This window comes from Lathamus discolor, chromosome 1 (genome assembly GCF_037157495.1).
Source record: "Lathamus discolor isolate bLatDis1 chromosome 1, bLatDis1.hap1, whole genome shotgun sequence".
NCBI lineage: Eukaryota > Metazoa > Chordata > Aves > Psittaciformes > Psittacidae > Lathamus > Lathamus discolor.
Window position 1 is genome coordinate 102,752,531 of NC_088884.1, and position 26,135 is coordinate 102,778,665.

Below are 26,135 nucleotides of genomic sequence, written 5' to 3' on the forward strand. Positions count from 1 at the left end.
AGCCTTAATGAAAAAGAGATTCTCCCTCTCACAACAACCAACATGAAAATTTTGAGAAGTAAACAGGAACACAATATTTTAACAAGAAATTAAATAACTGAATTAATGCTTACTTGTAGCCTGTGAGGTGATACATAGGCTTATAGAAGAAACATGGAAGAGTTTAATAAAAAGATTATACAGTAAGAACATTTTTTGAAGGACACAGAGGTGCTGCAACATTCTTAAAACCCAACACACACAGTCTTACCAGAATTAAACTTTGGAAACTTTACAGTCAATTCTAAGATACCTTATATCCCAGACCAAGCTGATAGATGGCAAAGATTTGAGCAGCATTGAGAGCCTCACTAAAAAGATAAACAGATGTCATTTGCCCACAAAACACTCGATTGGCATCTGCTGTTTCTGAAGAACCCAGGAAACATTTGTCAAATGTCTGAAAATGAAACAGAACCAAGTAACAGGGTTTAATCAATACTACACAAGCAAATTATGCTAAGAATATGCATATTTTCAGGGAATATTATTTTTTACACAAAACAAGCATTTAAGGATCTCAGCAGAAAAACTCTTAAGCTGGGATGTATAAAAGCAGAATCTATGCCTCTACCAAACAATTGCTAATTTCATATCAACATTTTTTTAAATGCATAAAATGGGGGAGGTTTATTAAAAAATGGCAAAGGATATCTATTTCATCCATCAAGATGATCAGCTACAGAGATTAGTATGCAGGGATCACTTACATCACTGGTGTTGACAAACCATGTTATTTCTCCATAAGATGCCAGCTCCCCATTCACATAACATCGAAGTTCACTGTTCTTCCAGCGGTTATAGATGTGCACTACAGTAACCATATACCACTAAGTGATAAGAAAACAACTGATATAACTATATAGGCACGTAAGCATTAAAGTGGGGCATAGTAGAATAAATTCAATTATTTATCTGAATTAAATTAGGATTGAAAGATTTAAGTAGAAAAGATCGAGTCATTGGTGAGTTTTCTCACATAGCTAGGTCAAAGGATAATATGCCATTTTTTCAACAAAAGGTAGACACAGAAGCTTAAGAGACAGAACTCTGTCTTCATGGCAATGCTTAACTTAAATTACACTGAAACCACTGTGTAAATAATTTTTAAGTTGGATTACTCTTAGCATGATGGACTACTGCAAATGTCGTCATTCCAAAGAGCAAGGATGGCTCCAGACTACAGACTTTCAAAGGCTGTGCATGTCAAATTATCACAAACAGAATCCATATTTACAGCAGGGGATTACTGATAAGAAATTCCTGAGGAGGCCTGTTCTGCCACAAAACCTTTACACCAGTTGCTCCAGAAACATTAGCAGAATATCTAATTTAAAAAGGAAACATTTTCAACATAGCATAGTATTACTTAACAGGCAAGCTAGCCTTGAACATCAGTGATAAAAATAAACTCATATTTTAATTACTAGATTTTAAAAGATACATAAAGCACCAAATACAACTAAACTATTCTCTGGACAACCTGAATGAACATGAAGTATAATATTCTTTTGAGAATGAATCTCTTGTTTTCCAATATGCAAGATGACCAAACTCCTATTAATTGTCCTAGCTTGATCAGAAAAATTAGATTTGGGTTAGTAATCATGCTTTCTTATAATAAAGCTGCATTCTTCCACATTGAGTGAGTAATGACATTAAGGGGAGTCTTAGCAAAACCTTTTAGGAAAAGGAGAACAGAATGTCTGGAGGTGGGAGAAAACACAGTACAAACAGAGAATAAAAAAAAAAAAAAAATCACAAGACTTAACTTTCAAGCTGTGTCTAGGTACTCAGAGAGCTCCCATACAACTCACAAATTCATACAACTTTCGGTAAACTGCATTTTCTAGCTCTTTCTTAAGCATTTCATACATAAAATTTAAAAGACACATGAATTCAGAACACAACTGTGTGTTTGCTCATTCCAGTATATCTGTTCTCCTACAGAAAGATGAGCCTAATCAACAACTACAACACTCCCTCCTAGCCTACATTTTCTAATTCATGAAACCAGTTTGAAAGATTTTATTATTTTTACTCACCTTTTGTGGCTTGAAATCAAATTTAACACAATGCTGGAAACCTTTTCCCTTTGATTTTATGGACGTTACAATCAAGCAGCCTCCAACAAAGTGAGCAGAATAACCAAGTCCTTTGTTTGTTCGAAAACTAACGAATTAGAACAAAATCAGCACATGCACAGATGGAAGCAGAAATCATTAAACAATTAACAGAAACTGAACATCAGAAATATGGTTTTACATAATACTCACCAATATAAGTAAGGCTTATCCTTATCCACATTGATATTATTTACAGGATCCATTCTTAGCCAAGTGTGAAAAGTAAATCCATTCTGATACGGCCACTTGGCTATAGGAGGTAAGGCAATAGCCTAAAGAAAGTAAAAAGTTATTCATGTAGAAAAATCAACATCACCATAGTATGAGTATACAGCTTGAGATAGACACTACAAATGTATACTGATACACAGATACAAATGTGTACAGTGTAAATATCTACATTTTCTCTATACTAAAAAAATCTGGCCTAATTTCTGTGCTTTTTATACTCCATTGCTAAAATAATTAATCTAAATATTTAAAAACTGGTCTTTATATCTCAAAGTAGATTATTAACAGTAAGCGACAGCTCGAAAACTAAATGCTTTAGTGGAAACCTTACAGCATGAAAACTCCTTAAAATGCAAATTCAAGCTGATTTGGTTTTGTGGCGACCTGACAGAATAATCAGATGTATAAACTTAGTTTCACATAGTGTTGGTATTAGGTAAAATAATTTGTTATGAAAAAAGGCTAGCCACAAAATGAAAATCACATACATTTCACTTAACAGATTCTTCTCTCTTGAAACCTCACGTCTAACCTTCCGGTTATGACAGTAATAAACTTCCTTAAAAGAAAGGTAATACAATCTCCACCAGCCAAATCTGCATATCAAATACTGTGTTTATGGTAGCTCAAAAGCTCTTAAGTTACATGCTGTGTCATAGGACCCTCTGTTTCAAACAGTGGGGTTTTATTGTGTGCGGGGTTTGGTTTGGTTGGAGTTTTATTAACATTGCTATTAACTTTCCACTGTTTTGCTGTGCAGATTTGCAATATACACTTCAACTAAGACTGCCATAACCTCTGATCAAAGATGCTGTCCAGATGATCAATACCAGTGAACAAAAACATCAAAGAACTTGAGTGTCACCAGACTCCTTATTATGCTCCCACGCTCCATTCAGTTATCCCTGTCCAAACAAAATGCTATATATCCTTCTCTATACCAGCTAACTAATCAGTCTGCATGTCTTTGAGCCCAACTTTTGGGAACTGGTAGCACTATCATTTGGTTTAACTCACAATAGATCTCGGAGCAATTATATTAAATACTTGGTTTCTATGGCCTCTTAATCAAACAAAAATGTAAGAATATTCACCATAAGGTTACTGAGGCATCCCAATATCACATACAGTTCAAGCATTCAACACAATTATTAGAAGTCAAATACAGAAACAGTACATGAATAGCCAAACAGAACAAAAACATTATCTATTGCCAAGTTCTGTTGCACATGATTAACATACAAGTGCAGAAGCATTTCTCTAGTAATCTGCACTTCTCAGTCTCAAGTTTTCATTTCAAAAAATAATTATGTCATCAAGTTGGTGAAATTTAATCTCAAGGCACTGAGGCAGAAAGGTAATGGGTTTATGTGAAGAAAACTGGAAACAGTCATCTGATAAATCTTATTTGTATCTTATTCTGAATTAAGCATGAAATTTTGAGCATACTATTTCATCCTACGATTTTAGAAGCAAAAGTGTTGATGTACTTGAATTTCTACAGAAGGTTCTGCACACTGTTTTCCAACTACCTACTCAGTTTCAAATTCTTTCTCAAGTGAAAATCATAATTTAACAATTAATCAGTCACCTGAACAACTATGAAAAGACTAATCATTGGTAAATTTAATCCCCTTTCAGTATTATTCAACCTATATAAGTCTACAATCCACATTTTCTCAGCAAATTCTTATAACCAATATATGTTATTCACATCATCTGCTGCAAGTATGGCCGCTTCAAGTTCAACACTTTCTGTGGTTTCACTAACAAAAGTTTCCAGACTTTTCTTCAAAGATTGCCAGAAGCTTCCCCTATGTCCAACACAGTCAATGCCAGTTGGCTCCAAGACAGACCCACTGCTGGCCAAGGCCAAGCCAGTCAGCAACAGTGCTAGTGCCTCTGGGATAATGTATGTAAGTAAGGGAAAAAGTTACTGTGCAGGAGCAACTGCAGACAGAGAGAGGAGTGAGAACACGTGCGAGCAACAGCTCTGCAGACACCAAGGTCAATGAGGAAGGAAGGGAGGAGTTGCTCCAGGTGCCAGAGCAGATTCCTCTGCAGCCTGTGGTGCAGACCATGGTAAGGCAGGCTGTGGTGCTGCAGTCCATAAAAATCCATGGTGAAGCAGACAGATATCCACCTGCAGGCCCTAGAGGTCCCCACACCAGAGAAGGGGGATGCCCAAAGGAGGCTGTGACCCCACAGGAAGTCTGCACTGGAGCAGGTTCCTGGCAGGACCTGTGGCCCATGGAGAGAGGAGCCCACGCTAGAGCAGTCTGTGAAGAACTGTCACCTGTGGGAGGGACTCATGTTGGAGAAGTTCATGGAGGACTATCTCCAGTGGGTGGGACCCCACACTGGAGCAAGAGAACTGTGTGATGAGGAAGGAGCAAGCAAAGACAGGGTACAACAAACTGACTGCAACCCCCATTCCCTATTGCCCTGTGACAGGTGGGGGGAGAAGGCAGAGAAATAAGGACTGAAGTTGAGCCTGGAAAAAAAGGACGGGTCGGGTGAAGATGTTTTAAGATTTTATTTCTCATTACCCTACTCTGATTTGATTGGTATTAAATTAATTTCCCCAATTTGAGTCTCTTTTGCTCTTGACGGTGACAGTTGAGTGATCTCCCTGTCCGTATGCAACCTACAAGTCTTTCAATACATTTTCTCTCCCCTGTCCAGATAAGAAGGGATAGCAGTAGAGCAGCTTGGTGGGCACCTGGTGTCTAGCCAAGGTCAACCCACCACAAAACCACTCTCATACTGGATAATAACACAAGCATCCTTCCCACAGGAACATGGGAGCAAAAAGCAGGCAGATTTTTACTGCAACAAAACTTACCTAAACGTGTCTAGAGAGGAGAGGGGAAAAAAAAGCCTCATTTATAGCTTTTCTTTTTGTAATAGTATTTGTCATTCTATAGTAATAATGCACATTTACTATAAGCATGATTTATTTAGGCATATGTAGGTGTCAGGCAGAGAAAAGAAATCTGATTAAAGCTCTACTTCTATGACATTGACAAATGAGACAAACAAAACACTACAAATGAGAATAACCAATGGCCACAAGAGAACAACAAAGGAACAAACAAGAGACTTAAAATATCTACATACTGCAGCACTTTTTCCTGGAAAGTTGAAGAAGGCATCAGGTCCATACTTCTGAGGCATGTGTTTTAACACAGACAGTAACTTCCCAGCATGTGGTGGCTGACAAAGAGAAGTACACTTGTAAATAAATAAAACACACCTATAAGAAAGAAAATACTATACACACACAAAATAATTTTGACAAATTTAAAAGCTCTGCGCATAGTTGAGCAATAATCTAAGACACTTAGCCCTTTCAATAAACAACATTAACAAAGAATTATGGATACCTTCACACAATATCAAGTAGATGCACAGAAATACAATTAATTGTATAACTAAATTAAGCATAAATTAATTAGGTAACTAAATTAAGAGGCCAGAGCCACTTTCATCCAGCATTAACTGAACTGACCCTGAATGTTGCTTCCTCCCTCGAGCTGGTCATTACTATCAGTGCTACCATTAGTGTGAATTTGCAGTGATCTAAAGAAAATTAATTGATCCAGCTGAAAACTGACTTCGGTAAAATAAATGCAAACCAATTTTCAGTTACAGCAGGTTTGGACTGTGCTGTATGAAACCTGGCCAGCACAAAGGAGATGGGGAATACCTAGCAAAAGGGAGAGGGTGGATCAGCAGAGATTATTTTCCTCAGGATTACAATCATATAACTAGATTAAAGCGGTTTTGGTTACATATATCCCTTCATATAAGCTCATGGAGAAAGATTCAAGTCTCGAGGGCAGTCTGGAGCACCTAAACTGAGTGCTCAGTTAGTGTGAATACTTAACACTTCCCCACCACCACCCTAATTCTCTGAGGACTTTGTTGTAATACTCAGCAACTAGAAACTCCAGATCAAGTACATGAGCTCACAACAAAAGTACAGCAAATACCGGTTATAGCGACAGAACAATTTTGTGCGTCTTCTTTTACCACTTCATAACTTTCCAGTGGAAAGCATTCTTAAATCACAACTTTACAGTTCTGAGTTTTAACTCGGAGTGCCCTTTTTACCCTTCTTGTATGCAGAACCAAACATTGCATGATCCATTGCAAGTATTTCAAATGTACCAAAAATTAGTCAGATAAACAGTGCTTCATGAACCCGAATTAGAATTGAGGAGGAAACACAGAACTGCTTAGATGTCTTCAGCACTATAGAATTCAACTAGGTAATTTGTGTTGTAGCCAAGTACTTTGTATCTTTTACAGCACTGCTGATTTTAAGATTTATGGAGCTGTGTAACTCCTTAGCAATGCAACTGTGACATTTTTCTCTTCCTTTCCTCTATATTTAGTCTTTAATAAAGAAAGGAAATTAAATGCAAATAGCAGAGAGGCAGGAAATGAAAAAGTTAGTGTTACAGAGACAACTTTAATTCATCTATGGTTAAATATACTCTATATGTTCAATTATTAAGTTTAAACTCTCTATTAAGTTTCAAGTTTTTTTATTAGAGCAAGTTAAGATTTCCAAAGTTATCTGGATTATAAAAGGGTCTTTTAAAATTTGCTTTATTATTTGTGCCTACTGGCTTTTATATTGAGTTTTTTAATTATCTGAAGTAGGCAGAGACACTTTACACTAGACAGAGCATTCAGAGATACTTAAAAATTAAAATTCAAAGCAGGTAAAGTAACTGGTGCAACAGTTCCCAATTTCAGAAAAAAAAACACCCAATAAAGTTTAAGAAAACTTTATCTGGTGGCCTTCACAACATACACATTTTTACTTCAGGGAAGGTGGCTCTCAACAGTAAAATGAGACCCTCTTCTTCTTTCTACTGCACACATGATGGAATTTTTCAGCTGGAGCTTATTTCCTTCATTTAAATTTCTGCCACAAATTCTCATCTCCCTAATCAGATAAATATATCCAATCTTCAGGTAAAGAAGAACAATGTGAAAATAGGAGCGCACTGAACTGCCTATGTAGACATTTTTTATAGATTTCTCTCTTTTGCAGTTAAAAAAAAAATCTTTTTTCCTTCAATTTCACGTAACTGGAATTACAAAAATAAAAACGTGTATAAAAACACTTGCTTAAAGTCACTGTATTATTCCCAGGTGTTCAAAAAGATCAAGCCAGTCCATAGATCCAGGAGGAAATTTAATTTCATCACTATTCTACCCTGTATTTTAACTGCTTGCAAGTAAAAAGATACACTGCTGTAACACCAGAAAGCATCCTGTATTTCTTGATATGTTTACAATTTGTTCATTATAAAGGTTATTAAACAGTCTTTTAATTTGGAACAACAGGGAAAATATAAGCAACAATACAAAAAAAGTTTCAGTTTTGTGTTTTCTTTTACCCATCTCCCTTTTTGTCCTTGAAGCTTGCTGAAGAATAACTTTAGCTCTCGAACAGTCAAGTTATAGCTAGCCAACACACCCAGCATATCCACTAAAAGATCTGAAAAAGAAAAAAAAGCAGCACTATAATTGCTTAATGTCAAATTTCTATCATTTATTAAATTTTTCCATGACATTTTACATTCAAGAAATTCAGTTTTTGAGTCATACACTGAGTGAAACTGTACCTGCAATCATGTTGTCAGCTCTATCAATCCTCTTGAGCACTTGTTCAACAAGCCCCACTTCTGTGCATGCTTGTAGATTGCGTATACTTTTCTTCAAGATTGCTGTGAACATGCTCCACACCTCAGCCTGGCAGGTGATGTCACACTTGTCCAGCAAGTCTACCATGCAGGTGATGGCCTCTCTTTCTTGGATGATGAAGTTCATTTCCAAGTCAAACTGGCCCCCAACAAGCTTTCAGACAAAAGATTAAAGAACAACCTTAAAACACTTGTATCAAAGTAGCATTCCATGTTTAAAATTATTCAATCTGCAAGAAGAAAGCTATCAAACACATTAAAGAAAAATAATGAGGCCAATATCCATATATCAAGTCTTGTTCTTCCTCTGTTTCAAGTTCTGCTGAGTAACTTCAACAAAGGTGCTCCTAAGGTCTCACCTACTATCAGGCAATTGGTACGGAACAACATTTGGGTGATTCAAGGTATTGGTGTCCTGAGCTGCCCCACACAGCTGCAAAGTGAAGATACCAAGCGAGTATTCTGAAACCAGTGAAAGAGCTAAGTCAGCGCTTTCCTTCACATGTGCTTAGCACTTCTTTAACAAGAGGACATTTCTACCCAAAAGGAGCTGATGCACATCAGAAATATTGCCACTTCTAAACATTTAAGAGTCATTCCTGAGATACTGAATAAAGCTGGTTAAGTATTAACTGCCAGTTTCATTAGTAGTCACAGGTACTAAAAGGAAGAAAATGCTTGCTGTATTTGCACGAATGTGAAACAGCAGCACCACTGGAAGCCTTTGACTATGCTCTGGTTATGGTACTTTAATCCTGTAATATTTCAGGTCTCCTAGGTGCAGGCTTTTGTCTAAGCACACACTGGGTAACTAATGACATATACACACACCAAGGAGGCAAGAAGGGGAAGGAAATTCGTGTACTCAGAAATTCCAGTTGAAGGAAAGACAAACTGTAATCACTTAACTCCATCCCTATTCCCCCCCCTCCACTTTTTAAACTTCTCTTGGACTTTCGAAATGTAACAACCTTAAAAATGTGCCATGCTTGCCAAAATAATTACATACCACCATACAAACATGAATTCAGATAGCATTGACCCAAATGATCAAAATGGACTCATGATCAAAAGTATTTCAGATCATTCTCACTTCTACAAGTTTATCTAATAAAAGATATCATTTTTGTCCCACATGGTGTTCCTTGCACAGGCTTTGACCATTAGCAGCTTCAATACTGTGACTTGCTGAAGTCATACCATGTTGCAACTGCCCCAAAATACATATACTAGCTTGCTTCCATATTAGCTCCGACGGCTTCTCTCAGCTGGTCAGGATCTGAGGATAAACTTAGCCAACAGAAGAGAATATATGCTCTTCATTAACTACTAAAATTACCATACATTTTCCTCAAGTGTCTAAATCTTGTCACTTTGAAGAAGCAATCTTTGGTCTTCTGGGCATAAATCAGTAATGCCAAACACCACAAGAAGCAGAGAAAGTTACTGTGTTTATGACAGAATAGACAATGTCTCACGGCTACAATTTCTAAGCAGTAATTTACACTTTTCCATTTTCTCCTCTCTTGGTCATGAAAATTATGCAATTTACAATGAGATGCTTCCTTAATATCTAGGGAAACTGTAGGAACTGAATGGTGAGACTTGAATTATATTTCCAGCTTCTCTATATCAACTCATGCTGTCAACTCAAACAGATCTATCAAGTCCTTATCATTCTCCAAGCCTCAGTTTTCCCATTCCAAAAGATGGAGCAGATGGAGCAAAAGCCTACCACAAGAAAGCTCCGTAAGGTAGAATTCAAGGAAGAACACTGAGCAGAATAAATTAACACAGAATTATCACAAAACAAATACACCCCTTAAAAAAAAACAACTTTAACAAAACGTTTGAAAACATAAAATACATGAGCAATGTTACACTTCATTTCACATTAAATTTATCATACTCTACAGCATTGAGGTATTCCCCAATGGCTCAAGAAGACACTCTCTTTCTCACCATCTAGGTAAGAAACAAAGAAAACACTGCATTCTGTGTATGGACAGAATCGATGAAGGTTACTTTCTAGCCACAAACCACCTGCTAATTCTCAACAAGAAATTCAACTGTTTATGCATTTGGTTTTAACTATCAGCCAACCATCAATTATCACACCAAAACCATATACAGCAACTAGAGGTGACCTTACCTTCACCCTATAGTCTACACTACCAATCTTTCATTTTTGGCTAGATACACTATTATCAGTAACCACTCATCCAGGAAGCTGTCAAATTAGGTATCCCTTCTAATCTGCAAACATAAGCATTTCAGCAAGTACATTCTAGAAATAATATGCTATGGTAAAAATAATCACCATTTTAACATTTCCTTTAAGGGAACTGAGGACAAAAGACTGACAGAGAAAGCAATACACCAAAGGCACAGTGCAGTTGATGTACTATATGTATGCATACCCATTAGATACACATAAGCGCACACACACCCCACAGTATGTCATATTAACCCTTTCTAATGGTGATTTGAAACTGATCAACCTTCAAAACACAAATTTGTTTCCAATGACAGGGATCATAATCCAGGTCTATGTATTGGCTAGTTATTATCTGAGCTGCAGTAATGGCTGTGCACAGCAAAATGTAATCTTCCCAAATGTCACAGTAAGTTATGAATATCTGAGCAGCTTAATGCACCTTACTAGCCATGAAGTGCAAGAATGTAATCTTATTACCTTTTTTATGGTTGTATTTTTTTGAATAATGTAGCCTTTGAACTGATGTATAGTCTTTCCTTGCACTTTAGCATGATTTGGTCTCCTGTGTCGCACAGTCCATTTTTCAAAATTCTCCAATTCAACGTATTTTAAGTCCTATGCTGAGCTGCATAAACAATCTTTATAGCAACCTACAGGGTGGCATAACGTTTTCTTTCTTCGGCATATAAAATTAAGTATAAGATTACAGGAATGGTTGTAAAGGGCAGTATTCAAAGTATTCAAATACATCCTCACAAATTTTACATTTTGCCAGTTATATTTACATTTGAAAAAATATATAAACTAAACCAATAGCTCAAGCTCTTTTGTAAAATGTTTCTACATTTAGCTGATTGAGAACAGGGAGAATACAGCAATTTTTTACTACATACAGAGTGTGTGGGGTTTTTCCTCCCTTGGAGGATCAAACTAATGAGAAGTCAATATAACAGCAATAATTTTAAGTACAAAATAGCACTACATCACTTAGAAATAAAAAGCCAATTTAAACACATGAAACCTCTCTTCGCAATGAGTTTTTCACCTAACATAAAATGGAAGAAGTGACCTAAGACATAAAAGAGTCACTCTTTGAGTGTACAACTACCAAACTACAGTATGCCGAAAATAGCTCAGAATAAACACATTCAAGCTCTACTTTCCTGAAAGATCATTATCTAGATTGTGAATCTAAAGTAATTTCTCCCAATGGCAGATACAAAATATTTCAAAAACGAATAAGAAAATGCAGGGAAAAGTATTTCCATGAACTACAACAGAAAAAAAAAAAAATGAAGTCCAAGACCACAACCAGCATTTCTCATGGAAAAGACAAATTTGTTATACAACCTACACATCAAGACAAATGTACTTGATTTGTTCACTAAAGCCAGGATGAAAGAACTATTAACCAAGCAAAATGTGACCTCCCTTTGCTTAAGATGCTGATTTTGTAATCTCAGAATTGTTTAACATGTCCAAAACAATGAGAACATACAATGCCTATCCCAGGAAGAAGAAAGCGCAGTCTAGTAGCCTAGGCATATCTCAGAGAAAATTTTAAGTTTATGCTTAACAAGAACCTGCAAAACTGTGTGTACAAAGCTGGTAACTGCCCAAAATCTTCTATTCATAACAGTAAGGTACTTATGCAAGATAAACATCAAGAAAAATGTGCTAAGCTAAACAAGATGTTATTTCAACAATTAAAGGTTTGATAAACACCCTACATTTTACATCTGTTCACAAAATAGTTATGTTATCCAGAACGGCCCTGTTCTTATATACAATTTCACATCATGTCAGTCAACCCAAGGTTAAAAAAAAAAACAAACAAAAAACCCTCATGTTTTCATCCCTCAATGACAAAAATCTGAATACAGCTTCTGGACAAAACAGACACAAAACCGATGGATTCATTTTAGCCATTATGCTTTTGAGTAACAACAGAATATTCAAATCCTGGACTCCATGTCCCCTTCACGTATTCAGAAACTTAAAACAAATGTACTGATCATCAAAAATACCAAATACTTCCCATAGCAAAGATTTGGCAAGTATAAGTACTAAAATCTCTTTATGACAAGGATTTCATAGGATTATGAGTAATCCCAAGCAGCCAAATCCCCCGAAGGCAAACAAGAAATAGTAAAAGCCAATAAAAGATTAAAAGATGGCCCTGACTTGGAGAGGCCTCTATAGACCAGAAGAGAAAAAAATTGAGTTAAAAATAACTTGTACATACTAATTTGCAGTAATTCATTCTCTGCCCCTCACCTCCCACTTTTCCATCACTAACATAACGCGTGGAGATGAGACCATATTAAAACATGAATCCTAAAAAGAGATTTGGTAGGAAAGCCTGTTGATAGTTTGAAGAAGTAGATCAATTAATGACATTAGCATGAATGTGAAGTCAGTGAAATCATGACAAACGGGGCTCAGGCCCAGAGAGGTTATAGATAGGAAGAAAATGGAAAGAAAATGCCTGGATGTCAATCTTTTCTCTTCAATACATTGCCACTACATCAACCATAAAGCAACAGAAAAACTAGACAAAGCACAAAGAACTGTGGGAAGACTCACTCATGAAAGGCAAGGTCATTGTCTCACTAGAGACAATGAATACGCAAGCGACACTTTTGCAGAAGGGAAGATTCTAACACCAGCCTATTCGATAAGCATCATCTTTAATCTTGCTCCAACTTTGGACTTCCTTTCCTCCATGCTGAAAAACCAAACAAAACCAAAACCAACCCCAGAAAGCAAAACCAATCAGACAAACAGCAAACAGGTACTTCTTGAGCAGAAAACCACATTACATTTTCTTCTTAATTAGCTGCTCTTTCCCCTGTTATCAAGCTCCTAGCAAAGCCAACACTTTCATTTACCAGGAAAATAAACATGGACCATTTTAAACCAGGTATATCAATACTGGCACTGCACAACAACGCACCCACTTTAACCTTGATGCTTTCATATGATTCTGTCCAATATTGTTATTAACTGTGATCAAAGATGGATCATTCAGGAAAAATCATTCCTACTGTTTCCCTTCATAGTAATGTAACATAAATGTTCTGTATTAAAACAAGATTTCTCCGTATCTGTCTCTAGTTTGGAAAACTGCCTGAAAGCAAATTTAACAAGCACCCACGAGGTGTTAAGAGTCTACTACTGCCACCTAATGTTGTACTTGAAACCATTAGCCTAGCACTACACGCTTTTAATACAGTGTCTCAGCACAATATAATTCTCTTCCTCCCCAAGACAGCTTTATATCACCAGCTTATACCTCATGCTCTGTCACAAGGAAGAAGAAAGCTGTATCTCCAGGAAATAAGACTGGGTAAGATTTCAAATTAGCAGAAAAGTTCACAATTAAGAATAGGTTTATACAAAACCCGAGTTTCTTCAGTTTCGTAACTGCTACCTACAGAAGGCACACAATTTACCCTACTTACACAGGGGAAAAAAAGCAAATATCTCCTATGTAGTTAATCTGAGCCATAAAACAGTGCATTAAAACTTTTCTTTTAAAAGGCACTGAGCTATGTTTATGTATAAATTAAAGCAAAATTCTTGTCCAGGTAAGTACACTACATCTGACTCATCCTCATGGTCTTTTCCCCAGACAGGGGAGAGGGGGAAGAAGAACAGTTTTGAAAGGTAACTATGCTGTAATCAATGATGCTGTATTTACCATAGCTAATAATCTAGTATTTTTACTCTGCTTGAGAGCATTTTTATGTCAAATTAATTCAGTAACACAATTAGATCACTTCATAGTATGCAGTTGAAGCCCCAGCACAAACAGAGCAATGCAAGGAAAAATCAGCTCTACAAGATGTTTTTAAACATGGGGAGCAGCACCATGAATTTCAAACTTTACACATTTCTGGGCTTAATTTTAGAAGCTTTTAGAAGTTTTGTTTAAAGGTACTTACCAAACAATGAAATTCAATCCCTATCTTATACATGGAACAATCCCACTTTTAATTTGATGGATGGACCACTCGGTGGATAAAGAACTGGCTGGATGGCCGCATGCAAAGAGTTGTGGTCAATGGCTCGATGTCTGGCTGGAGACCGGTAACAAGTGGTGTCCCTCAGGGATCGGTGTTGGGACCGGTCTTGTTTAATGTCTTCGTCACCGACATGGACAGTGGGATTGAGTGCGCCCTCAGCAAGTTTGCCGATGACACCAAGCTGTGTGGTCCGGTTGATATGCTGGAGGGAAGGGATGCCATCCAGAAGGACCTTGACACGCTTGTAAGGTGGGCTGATGCCAACCTTATGAAGTTCAACCATGACAAGTGCAAGGTCCTACACCTGGGTCGGAGCAGTCCCAGGCACAGCTACAGGTTGGGCAGAGAAGAGATTGAGAGAGGCCCTGCAGAGAAGGACTTGGGGGTGCTGGTCGATGAGAAAATGAACATGAGCCGGCAGTGTGCGCTCGCAGCCCAGAAAGCCAACCGTATCCTGGGCTGCATCAAAAGGAGCGTGACCAGCAGGTCGAAGGAGGTGATCCTCCCCCTCTCCTCTGCTCTTGTGAGACCTCACCTGGAGTATTGTGTGCAGTTCTGGTGTCCTCAACATAAAAAGGACATGGAACTGCTGGAACAAGTCCAGAGGAGGCCACGAGGATGATCAGGGGACTGGAGCACCTCCCGTATGAAGACAGGCTGAGGAAGTTGGGGCTGTTCAGCCTGGAGAAGAGAAAGCTGCGTGGGGACCTCATAGCAGCCTTCCAGTACCTGAAGGGGGCCTATAGGGATGCTGGGGAGGGACTCTTCGTCAGGGACTGTAGTGACAGGACAAGGGGTAACAGGTTAAAACATAAACGGGGAAGTTTAAATTGGATATAAGGAGGAAATTCTTTCCTGCTAGGGTGGTGAGACACTGGAATGGGTTGCCCAGGGAGGTTGTGAGTGCTCCATCTCTGGTGGTGTTCAAGGACAGGTTGGATGAGGCCTTGTGTGGGATGGTTTAGTGTGAGGTGTCCCTGCCCATGGCAGGGGGGTTGGAACTAGATGATCTTGAGGTCCTTTCCAACCCTAACTATTCTATGATTCTATGATTCTAAGCAAAATGTTAAATTTCATCCTACAAAAACAAATTTTAAAAAATCCAAAAATCCTACATTTATCAGTTCAGAATTCATTAAAAAAATTATCTCAGTACAAACAGCTTATATTAAAAACAAATACTATGCTCAAACTCAAAACAGTTACAGTTACTTCATAGCCCTGCACGTAGTGATTCTGTCTTCCCTTCTGGAAATTCAGCAACAGCTTCCAAAATTAAAGATATGGACAAGTCCAATATTAGGAACTTTACCCTCCTCCCATTCTTTACTGACCCATCAACAGGTGGGACAGCTAATGTGAAACAGATTGCAAAAACCATGTCACAAAATGCGAGTACTGAAACCATGCTCGGACACGGACCCAGAGAACCTGCAGGCCATTGGACAAGGTCAAAGAAGAAAACAGGAGACAGTATAGAGCTGATTTTCTACCATTTTTTGTCCATAGCACCACACCGAGCAGAGAGGCCCTTTGCTCCTGAGGAGACCATGTGACTATAAGCTTTTATTTCAAATCCTTGAGGAAACAAAGGACTACCAAGTTGATGTTTTTCCACACAGAAGAATTTCCAGACAAAATTTTGTTACACTCCAAAGAATGGCCATGGACCTATTTAAAAAACCTGGCAGCTTTCTGAGTTCAGCTTATACTATACATCTCACTAGATATTAACATAGAGACTCTATATAAATCCAGCTGAAATTTGTATGTTTCCAGTATCCGTATTAATAGCATTAAATTCTGCTTTTGGTTCAATTAACTTTTTTCAGTGTACCTTAACCTGTGACACCATTTAAGACATACAAGAAAGATATGACTCCAGGACAGGGTTTAATAATATGCAAATTTGTAGCTCCATACAGGAAATGAAACATCCTAAATCTTTGCATCACATCAGATTCATATGTGCATTGAAAGCAAATAAATCATTTAAACCATGATACAGAGAACCTTTTTAAATTTGCATTTATCTACAGTAAATACTGCCATGTTCCTTAATAGCTTGCTAGTGCAATCTTAGCAAACTAATGATTTATGGTTTTGACATTTTAAAAATCAGAAATCTGTCATCTTCTGACATCCAGTAGAAAGTCACTCGAGTTACATTACTCTGAATTTGAACTCAAATACATGAAACACGCATAGCAAAGCACTGTACCATACTGTCCACTTCATTATGCCAGCACTTCCCTCCCCTAGCTACACTTTAAAGTTATCTAACATTTTTATTTGAATTTACAAGAACATTAAAACCAGATTTATTTTCAGGACCCAGACACATGTAACTTCATCAAGGACAACTTTTTGTCAAATCTGGAAATATCACCCATCAGCAAACAATCTGCTGCACCCTGAGAGAAACGGACTAACCATACCCCCAGCTACCAAGCAGGCCAACTGTGCATCCTGTCCTATCTCAACCATTCCCCTCAATGTAGTAGCCCAAAAGATAACATTTCTAATATCTTATGTATCAATAAGTCCAGAACAGGGAACAAACCATAAAGTCAGGATGACTCTACAGAGAATGCCCTACTTGTGCCTACCTCCACCAGTGAAGACATTCACATTGCATGCTACAGGCAGAAACAAATTTATTCTACCCTTAGTCAAATCAGGGGAAAAAACCCAACTATACAACACTGACACCATCACTGAGCAAATATAACTAACTTCACACATAATTAAAAATCAGCACCTGCACAGAAGTTAAACAGGTAGCTTAAAATGAGCAAAGTGGATTGACTCCAATCACCAGAGAAGAGCCTTCTCTTGCAATGACTAGCAAAAACCCAAACTTCAAGCCTAATAATACAGCTAATAAAACCACTTACCTGAAACAATCTGCCCAGCTTTCTCATCATTAAATTACTTTTTCTAACCCGCTTAGTATTCAGCATCTAAAAAACTAGCAGATAGCCTTGTTTTAATTACCTCAAAGATTGCCAAAGATACCTGTTTTCCTTCAACCAAAGCAGGGTGCAAAGACAGCAGTAACAATTCAATAAGAAAGCATTTTAAGACACTTCCTTCAAACATTTGTTTTACTAATGACTCAGCTACTGAATTTCAATTTGATAAGGAAATCACAGGTGTAGTAAGTCCCTTCCAATTATAAAGAAGTACATAAAACACACAGTTGTTATATATACTACATAAACTAAACAGGAATACTTCTAAATATATATATACCCACAATGTGTTACTAATGCACAATAATATCTTATATTTGACCTTCTGAAAATTGCAGCTTCTTAACCTATGAAAACTAGATAAAATTTAAATAATTCTCAAAAGGTCTGTCGGTACATCCAAAGTGAGGTATGTGCACTCCAGCAGGTGTAAAAGACAATCCACTGGAGTGTGGAAAATATTTTTTGTATCATTACTAAATAAAAGTCCAAAATTAAAATTAGCTTTTACTAATATGTACATAATATGCTAATACAGCAGTACATGCATGTAATTCCTAAATAAATAGTTACACATTCATTGGGGGTCCTGCTCAAAGTTTTTCTAGCAATGGGGTGTGCAATCAAAAAGGTTTGAAGACCACTTCCCTAGATGCTAGAGGACAATATACCTCAATGCTTTTTTACAGAAGCAATACATCTGGTACTTTACAGTGAATTGGGGGGGGGGGGGGGGGGAGGAAGCTACTGCTCTTTACAGAACCTGAAGTCTGTATCCTGCAAGTATTACCCAAGCAATCCTTCATATAACTTCACAACTTTTGACCCAAACTGGATTATCCAATTTGTAATATTTGCAAAGTGCATTATTAAAAAAACTGTACAACAATGGGATTCCAGAAGTAAAATATGGTTATCAGTTTATTCTAGGAAACAGGTTTGAAAGTGTTTAGCCAGCTTGTAAAGACTTGGGGATAAACACTACAAGGTAGAAAGGCAAAAGGAACACAGGAAATCACAGAAGACGAACAAAACAGAACGTGTACCAAACAGAATTGTGTGAGAACAGCAAACAATAACCTTACAAGAGGAATAAAATGAAGTTCAAAAAGCAGGAAAGAATACAAGCTAAAGTGAGTAACCAGTTTACTTGTAAAGCTCTGGCAGGTTTTATCAGATTCAGCAACTGTGATGTTAAATATTTCCTCTCCTACTGAAAGTCACAGCCCTCATACAGTACATGCTACAAGCAAACATGTGCCAGCTCCTCAACTGCCATCACATTTCATAGCTCAGCAGATTAATTGCAGAGAATTTCAGCACAACTAAAGGCACCGGGTTACAAATTCCAACAGAACCCAAGAGCCAGCACATCTGTTTCTGTCATTTCTGACACTGACTCGATCCAGAACAGCTGGAAAACACTGCACTTGCTTTCTCACAATTGGCAGAGATTGCTGCCACAGCTAAAGCAGAGACAGTAAAGAGTTTGGATGTAAGAAACACTAAATGACATGCTACAGGAAATGTAACACTCAGCTTTCCATGTTGCCGTTTTTTAATTTTCTGTAGCTGTGATCAACATGGGAGAACCACACAGAAGCTCTTGGATAGAAGGGTGCCTGGAATGAATGAATAACAGCCCTTTGTTTACTCTTACCAAGGACTGACTTTTTTTTTTCCTTTTGCCTTCAGATTCCATCCCCTGCTCCCCTCTATGACACTACATTGCTTAGAGTTTTTAAACCATACACTACTAGAAGTCAGTGTATTGAGTGCATTGAAATAAGCATCTTAGAGAAGGAAAGCACAAGACTCAAGTGGTACATCAAAAGGATTAAGATCAAATCAGCTATACATGACTGAGCTCAAAGACCCACTACCACGCTGGTGCTCAATTCCCCCTTTTGATCTAAGCCATGTCAATGCACAAGAAGTTTAGCACATCATACTGCTCATGAGGGCAAGAGCAAAGGCAGCAGTCATACACACTACAGCCACAACTGTAGCCTATCCACCTGGGCTTTATAACACCAAGGCCGCCAATGCTAAACTAACGATTCTTACTAACTACACCAGAAGAAAAGGGTGCCTTAGCGAGAACATCAGTAAAACCTCTGCAACTAGCCCATTTTTCTTTAGTTCTTTCAATTCCCACTAAGCAACATTGAAAGCAAGGACAGAAATGTGACTCTGCACTTAATGTTTGTTACAAGCAGCTTACGTTCCTATGTTTGCTAAAACATTTTAAAGCTTCTCCCCCTTCCCTGATTCGCCACAACACTGTTTTCTGCTTGGCTGGGGTCTTCCCACACCTAGTACAGAAGCTCCTACTATTACTCCAAGACTCTACCCTGCCTTGATTTCTCTATCCTTTTTCTCAGCATATAGGCAATGACTGAATGGAAACTGTCTCTGAGTAACAACAGCAAAGGAGAGGAAAAAAGAAAAAAACAAATAAAAACCCCAACAAAACACAAAGAAACAAACAAGACAAAGATGACTAGCATTGCATATGTTATCACTAATGCCTGCCAATATACCCTCCTGTTTAAAATGTCCCCCCTTTTCTCCTAATAAATTCCACTTGTTCTCTTGATCACCCTGTATGACAACTCTTTTCCCCTTTAGCTTCTTCCATTTCCATGGAAAACAAAGTAGTGGATTTGGACATGCCCTACACAAAAACGCACACACAGTAACAACTCCAGAGTTTTGAAACAGTGCTGTAAGCCCTAATCTTTGACAAAAACAAAAAAACAGAAAACCAAAAAAAAAAAACCAAAAACACTAAAGCATTTTGTATATGTAAAGTTGGTATAACTTTAATGGTAACTTAATTTCATGAAGTTGCAACTACTACTTTAAAGTTGTCTTTCTATTTGGAAAAATATGATGAGCTATGCAGAAGACTATGGTACAGACCAGCGTTCCTGTTAGTGGTGCTCCTTTGCCTTTGTTCTTCAAAGTTACACTGGAACAAAAAGTACTAAGTAGACTGATTGAAAGGAAAAGGAAACTTTAAGATTAAAGGCTTTTGTTCTGTTCCCACCCACCCCCTTTTTTTTTTTTCCTCTTAAAGGAGAAAAAAAAATGTATTGATGTATTCCACATGTATTCATGAATTTAAAGACATTCCAATGTTTGCAGTGATACAATGGAGATACTCTCTGGCTTCACACCTGAGAGACCACAGTTTATACTGTTATCAGTTGCTGTCTTGAAACTTGTTTCTTGTCTCATTATTTTTTGTGGTAATTATTTTTTCTGTTGTTGTATTGGGAAACATCTTTCTAAGTAAATATTTACATGTGTAGAAAGCCACAGGAAACTTTGCTATTAAGAGCTTGATTTGATAAACACTGAGGAATGCATCTGTGCTTCTTCACAATGCTGAATTCACTTGGCAAAACTTTATTTCTAGAGATAATGTACAAGTAGAAGGGAAGAAAATGAAATAGCTCCTCTGTTACAGGTTTCACTGACCCTCCATGTTTAGAATTTAAATGAAAATGGCTAATTTACAAGCTGAAGATATTTTTCTATTTGCTTGTTTAAATGAAAAATACTGAAGTCCTCTATCATTTCCAAAGCATTTTCTGTTTATAAATTCTGTAGTTACCCTTGCAGTCCCAGAATCCATGACTATGATAGACATGATATCTTTTCTTTGAAACTTGTGTTAGTAAGTAAATATAATTTTTAAAGGAGGTAGAAATTTTAAGAACACAGGGAGATGGTTACATAGGTTTTTTATTATTGTGGGGTTTTACTACTTCTAGAATTTGAAGGAAATCGTACAACTACAGTGGCTGTTAACACCAAAAAAAAAAAAAAGGAAAAATAATTTGAATATGGAACAAAATAGAAGATTTTGCTAAAAAGATGATACTGTTGTTTTGATGACATTAAGCTCTCTTTTTCTATTGATATCTTCCTTGTGTTCAAGTTGAGTAGTTTTTCATAGTGGCAGGTGTTCTTTACTTCACTGTCTTACTGAAGCAAGATTTATAGTTCAGTTAATCACACTTTTCACAGAGGAAAGAGTATTTCAAGAAACAAACACCATTTCATATACTCCTACGTTATGTGGATGTAGCCTTTTTCAGGTTATGATTACACATGGATAATAATTTAGTTTCAATTCACAGACTTGTCTGGGGAAGATGTTTAAGCATATTTCTAAATTCTTGAATTCCTAAATGTTTACGAGTTTAGTAATTCCAGCAAAAACCTTTTTGCTTTAAAAGCTGCAATACATGATGCTATAATTTTAATGACAAAACATGGATAACTGCATTACTGCTGTGGTTTTATCAGATTTTTTGACAAATCTGTTGAATTTGTTCTTTTTAAAAAATTGTTTTAAAATTGAAAAAGCCAAGCCTTGGTAAATGCTGGCTTTGCTGGTTAAATGCTTTAATCTGTAATTCAGAACCCTTTTTGCCTCACAGTTGGTGCCTTCCTTCAGTCTAAACTGCAGTCTGTCACAGGGGGTGGGAGGGTTTTACCATGTTTTCTGTAGAATACCTGACAGTTGCTGTTGTCAGTTTTTGACAGTAAATTTTTTTTTAATATAATCAATTACAACAATAGTTTGCAATTGTATAAATTGAGGATGCTTTTGTGGTTTTAGTTCTAACTTCAGTTGCAGCTCTGGTCGACAGTTAAAATGAGCTTGGTCTATCATATACCTCCCCTTTGTGCATATGGCATGTTGCATAAGTAGTGTGCACACTGGCCTACGTAGGATGTGGCTCTCCCGGAGGAACTGGGAAACTGGTGTGAACTGGATGGGCAGAGCTGCTTAGCTAAACGTACAGAGTGATGTCATATAGCTACGTCAGAATTGTTTAGTGGTGGACTTGGAAGTGCTAGGGTAAAAGCTGGACTCAATTTTAAAAACCTTTTGAACCTAAATGATTCCTTGCCTCTGTTTTCTAAACACTCAGAAAATTCTGCCATTTGAGTTTTTTACATTTTAAACTGATGAAAAACATTATTTAAATGGTAGTGAAAGATCCCCAATCACTTATTCGACACCTGCTTAACTTGATCTCTCCAGAAACCAAACAGGCTTGAAATCTAACACATAGGTCAGATGCCTTCTCTCCTTCTCAAAAGAAGAAACAATAAATGCTGACAGCTGAGTACAAGCACAGGATTTGGAATAGCTGGTTAGCTGCCATTTCAAGCAGTAGTAAAAATCCTACATATCAGGATACTGCCTTCAACTACTGGTTACTTTTAATATGGTTATAATTAAACAGTTGATTAAGAATAATAATTTGTTGAAACTAGGATAACATTGTTTCACAACTAGCGAACAGGATGGGACTGATTATTCCAAAACCTACTTTCATCTCAACTACAACATATTCTATGCATCATTTCCTTCCAATGTTTAAATCATAGGAAAAAGCAGCTCTTAGTGTAAAGGAAAACCCACACAGCTATTTCAGCAATAATTTCAGTGTATAGAGTTCTCCTAATGTACAATAAACAGGAAATGAAAATTAGGTATTTACATTCCCACAAAAAAGACTCTGTCTTGTTTTATTCTTAACAAAAACTTCTATCATCAATTCAGTAAATGGTGATTTATTCAGACAATGTGTTTACTGATTACAGACCCACAAGTTTACATACGGGAAGCTTTTTGCTTGTTTATTTCACATTTATCTGTATTCTTCCATTTGTATGGAAATGTCCATACAAGCAATACTGTGTGAACAGCGTTGCACTCTAGGCTGTGTAGTATTCCAAGCTGTAAAGCATTCATTTTCTCAGAAATGCAACTGGTGTCTTTTCAGAATTACTCTTGCAAAACCTCTCTCTTTACACTCTTCTATGAGAATGAAAATACCAGTTCCTGGAGAACTGCACTTAATTCTCTGAAAATCCACTTTCTTGGAATTGTTCAAGATGAGATTTGTACTCTTGAGAAATACCAGTAGCTGACAGGAGAAGAGTTTTTCTGGGCCAAGACATTAAAATACTTTTTGGAATAAAAATAATTCTTATAATTTTTAAGGATATAAAAGAGGTTCAGGTTCAAAATTTGTAGGTTTATCCATATGAGTTGTAGGCCCACATTCTCCTCACTTATATTGGCCATACTTCCACCTGAGCTAATTTTTTCCTGATAATAACACAACAATCTCCAGGATTTTTTTTGTAGTTATCTTGACTCTTTCCGTAATCAGCAATTTCCAGTGCCCTGGAGCACTGTAGCATTACTTCATATTAAATGAAACGTTGCAAAAATAAATCTTTCAGTTCAGTTTTCCCAGATGAAGTCAGTAAGAAATGTCCTTAATTTCCTTTCATAGGATTTTTTTCCTCCACTTGAAATTACCTGACCTAGAACTGGCACAGCTTGCTACAAATAAAAGCTAGAGTATTTCCATACTGAAGTACCTTTTATTTCAAGGATTAGAAGTATAAAGATATACAAGACTGAAGAAGTGGTAGACAGGAAAACATGCAAGGAAGTGAAGGAAGAAACACCAACAAATCTGAAGACATAAAGAAAAAGGAATTATATTTAACAGAGAACAAGCAGAATGAAAAATACAGGCTTTCAGCTCAGTGAAACACTGAGTAGAGAAGACAGACTGAAAGCAAATTCCCTAGGCTCCTCAGAAAGAAAAGCTTGCAGGACACAACATGTTTCAAGCAAACAATGCTGGAGTCTGAAGAGGAGAAACTAAGACCACTTTTCTGGAGAGTTACCTCCTGTTTGTACATCTCCCCATTTTCCTCTTCTGCATACATTGGTACTTCCTACTCCTAGCTTCATTTAGCTTTTCCATAAATGTTTTTACAGCAGAAGTCTCCTTTGCATAAGTTTGTTTTCTTAGTGCGAAGTAGGGGTAGAAAATCATTTGTTCTTACCCCCTCTTTTCGTCCTTAAATCATATCTTATCTCCAAATGCCACTCATTCATACACATTAACACAAAATAGTGGTGCTAGCCACTTCATTCCAGTTTTCACACAACCAACTCTTGCTTTCATACCCATCTATTTATATTGATAATTCTTTCCTTGGGAGTTCATCTACATCAGTTGCATCCTCTTCCAGGCCTACCTCCAGTTCCCTCAGACCATCTGGTTACTACTCTCAAAATACCTGTAAGAACAGTCTGAAACAGAATGCAAAATAACACATTTGGCTCCACTATGCTGCAGCCTGCTCTAAGTATTTCAGTAACCTTACTTCAGAAAGAAGACATTATACTCTACTCTCTTCATCTTGCTATTTTTCTCACCGTCTTGCATCTGAAATTACACAGTACACTCTTGAAAAACAGCACTAGAGCTTCTAGCACTGAGTCCAGCTCAAAGAAAGAGCATCCTTCCCTTATTTAACAAGAGTTTAATGTTTCTCCCAAGGCCCACTGTTCCATGTTGCTTGTTACAGAGAGTCTGCATAAGTCAAAGGGAAAACATAAACAAATCAAACTAATGGAATTCCCACAGAAAGACATTACATTACAGAACAGAACACACTAGTGTGCATTAGTAGGAGAATGTTTCCTACACAGAAAACTTTAATAGATCTTTGAGAAAAACAGAAAGAAAGAAAACCACACAAAAATTATAGATGTCTAAACCAGATTTTCTATTTTGGCTATTTAGAAATTAATTTTTAAGAAAGAAAAAATAAGTGGTAATCTCTAATTTGTGTAAATTAGGATCAAAGCAATCTCCCCCCCAAAAAAGCAGGGATTTAAAGCCTGTTTTGATGCATACTTCAAAATAGTATAGTAATATGTATTTTGCCAGTTGCTTTCTGTTCTTTCTTTTAGAAATATGTCAGTGCTAACCACTGCATCCTTGGTTATAAGTCAGAACTATGCATAGATCTGGAGCTACACAAAAACAAGACTGATGAGCACCATCTCATGGGCATTTCAGGTAACAGATTTTGAGTAGAAAAAGAACTGTGAGTTCTCCGAGACATGGATTTATTTTCCAAAATAAATGCAATAAAATTGAATGATACACAAGTATAATTCAAAGTTTCAGATACTTAGACATGGAAATACGGCACAAGTTAAGAACTCTTCTAAAAAATCAGTCACTGCAAATATATCTGGCAGGAATGTTGTTATGTCCACACACAAAGAATTTTAGACGTATTTAGACACCCAAGGTAAGTATTTTTAAGCAGTTATGGACACACAATTAACCCCACCTTCATCCCAAAGAATCCACTTTCTTGCACAGGGGCTTTAAAATAACAGTTTAAATAATAAGAGCAGCACCAACAGAACTCTTCTTCTCTCTTTTAAGCCAGTACACAGTTAAAAGCATTATTTCATACTTTCATGTTTGCTTTTTAGCTTTACAATAGGCAACGAGATTCTAACCAACTGATTACATACATCCCTGCAGATCCTATGATGACAAAAACATGACTCCTTAGAAAGTCTTATGGACCATATTACTTTGAGTACTTGACATTCAACAATACAGTTACTCTGTTACCTGAAATTTTACCCAGTAATAGAATTACCTCACACAGAACACTCCCTTTCACCTGTCTTCTAGATCAGGTTACAAAGATACTCCTGTTGTACCACTAACATTTCCATCTTTCTGCAGTTAATTGAAAAGCTTAATACCAAATAAATATACAGACAGCTATCATTGTTAAGCACATTTTTTAATAACTGAAAGGTTGTTCATTACGGTTTCTGTAATGATTTACTGGCAAAATATCTTGTAAGAGTCAGTCACAGTCAAATTGATTTTACTCCTTTAAGTGCTAGCTTTCAGCAGCCCTTG

General features: G+C 37.0%; 1 protein-coding gene across 3 annotated transcripts in view; it reads right to left on the bottom strand.

The window, feature by feature from the left end:
• The window catches only part of LRBA (LPS responsive beige-like anchor protein), a 401,889-nt gene that overhangs the window by 352,760 nt on the left and 22,994 nt on the right, over nucleotides 1-26,135 (bottom strand). For all 3 annotated transcript variants that reach the window (XM_065688455.1, XM_065688463.1, XM_065688444.1), the window contains exons 3-9: nucleotides 8,042-8,273; nucleotides 7,814-7,914; nucleotides 5,517-5,612; nucleotides 2,316-2,437; nucleotides 2,085-2,211; nucleotides 750-869; nucleotides 293-439 (exon numbers count right to left, since the gene is read on the bottom strand). In XM_065688455.1, the coding sequence (XP_065544527.1) occupies nucleotides 293-439; nucleotides 750-869; nucleotides 2,085-2,211; nucleotides 2,316-2,437; nucleotides 5,517-5,612; nucleotides 7,814-7,914; nucleotides 8,042-8,273 (945 nt within the window). The remainder of the gene's footprint in view (nucleotides 1-292; nucleotides 440-749; nucleotides 870-2,084; nucleotides 2,212-2,315; nucleotides 2,438-5,516; nucleotides 5,613-7,813; nucleotides 7,915-8,041; nucleotides 8,274-26,135) is intronic.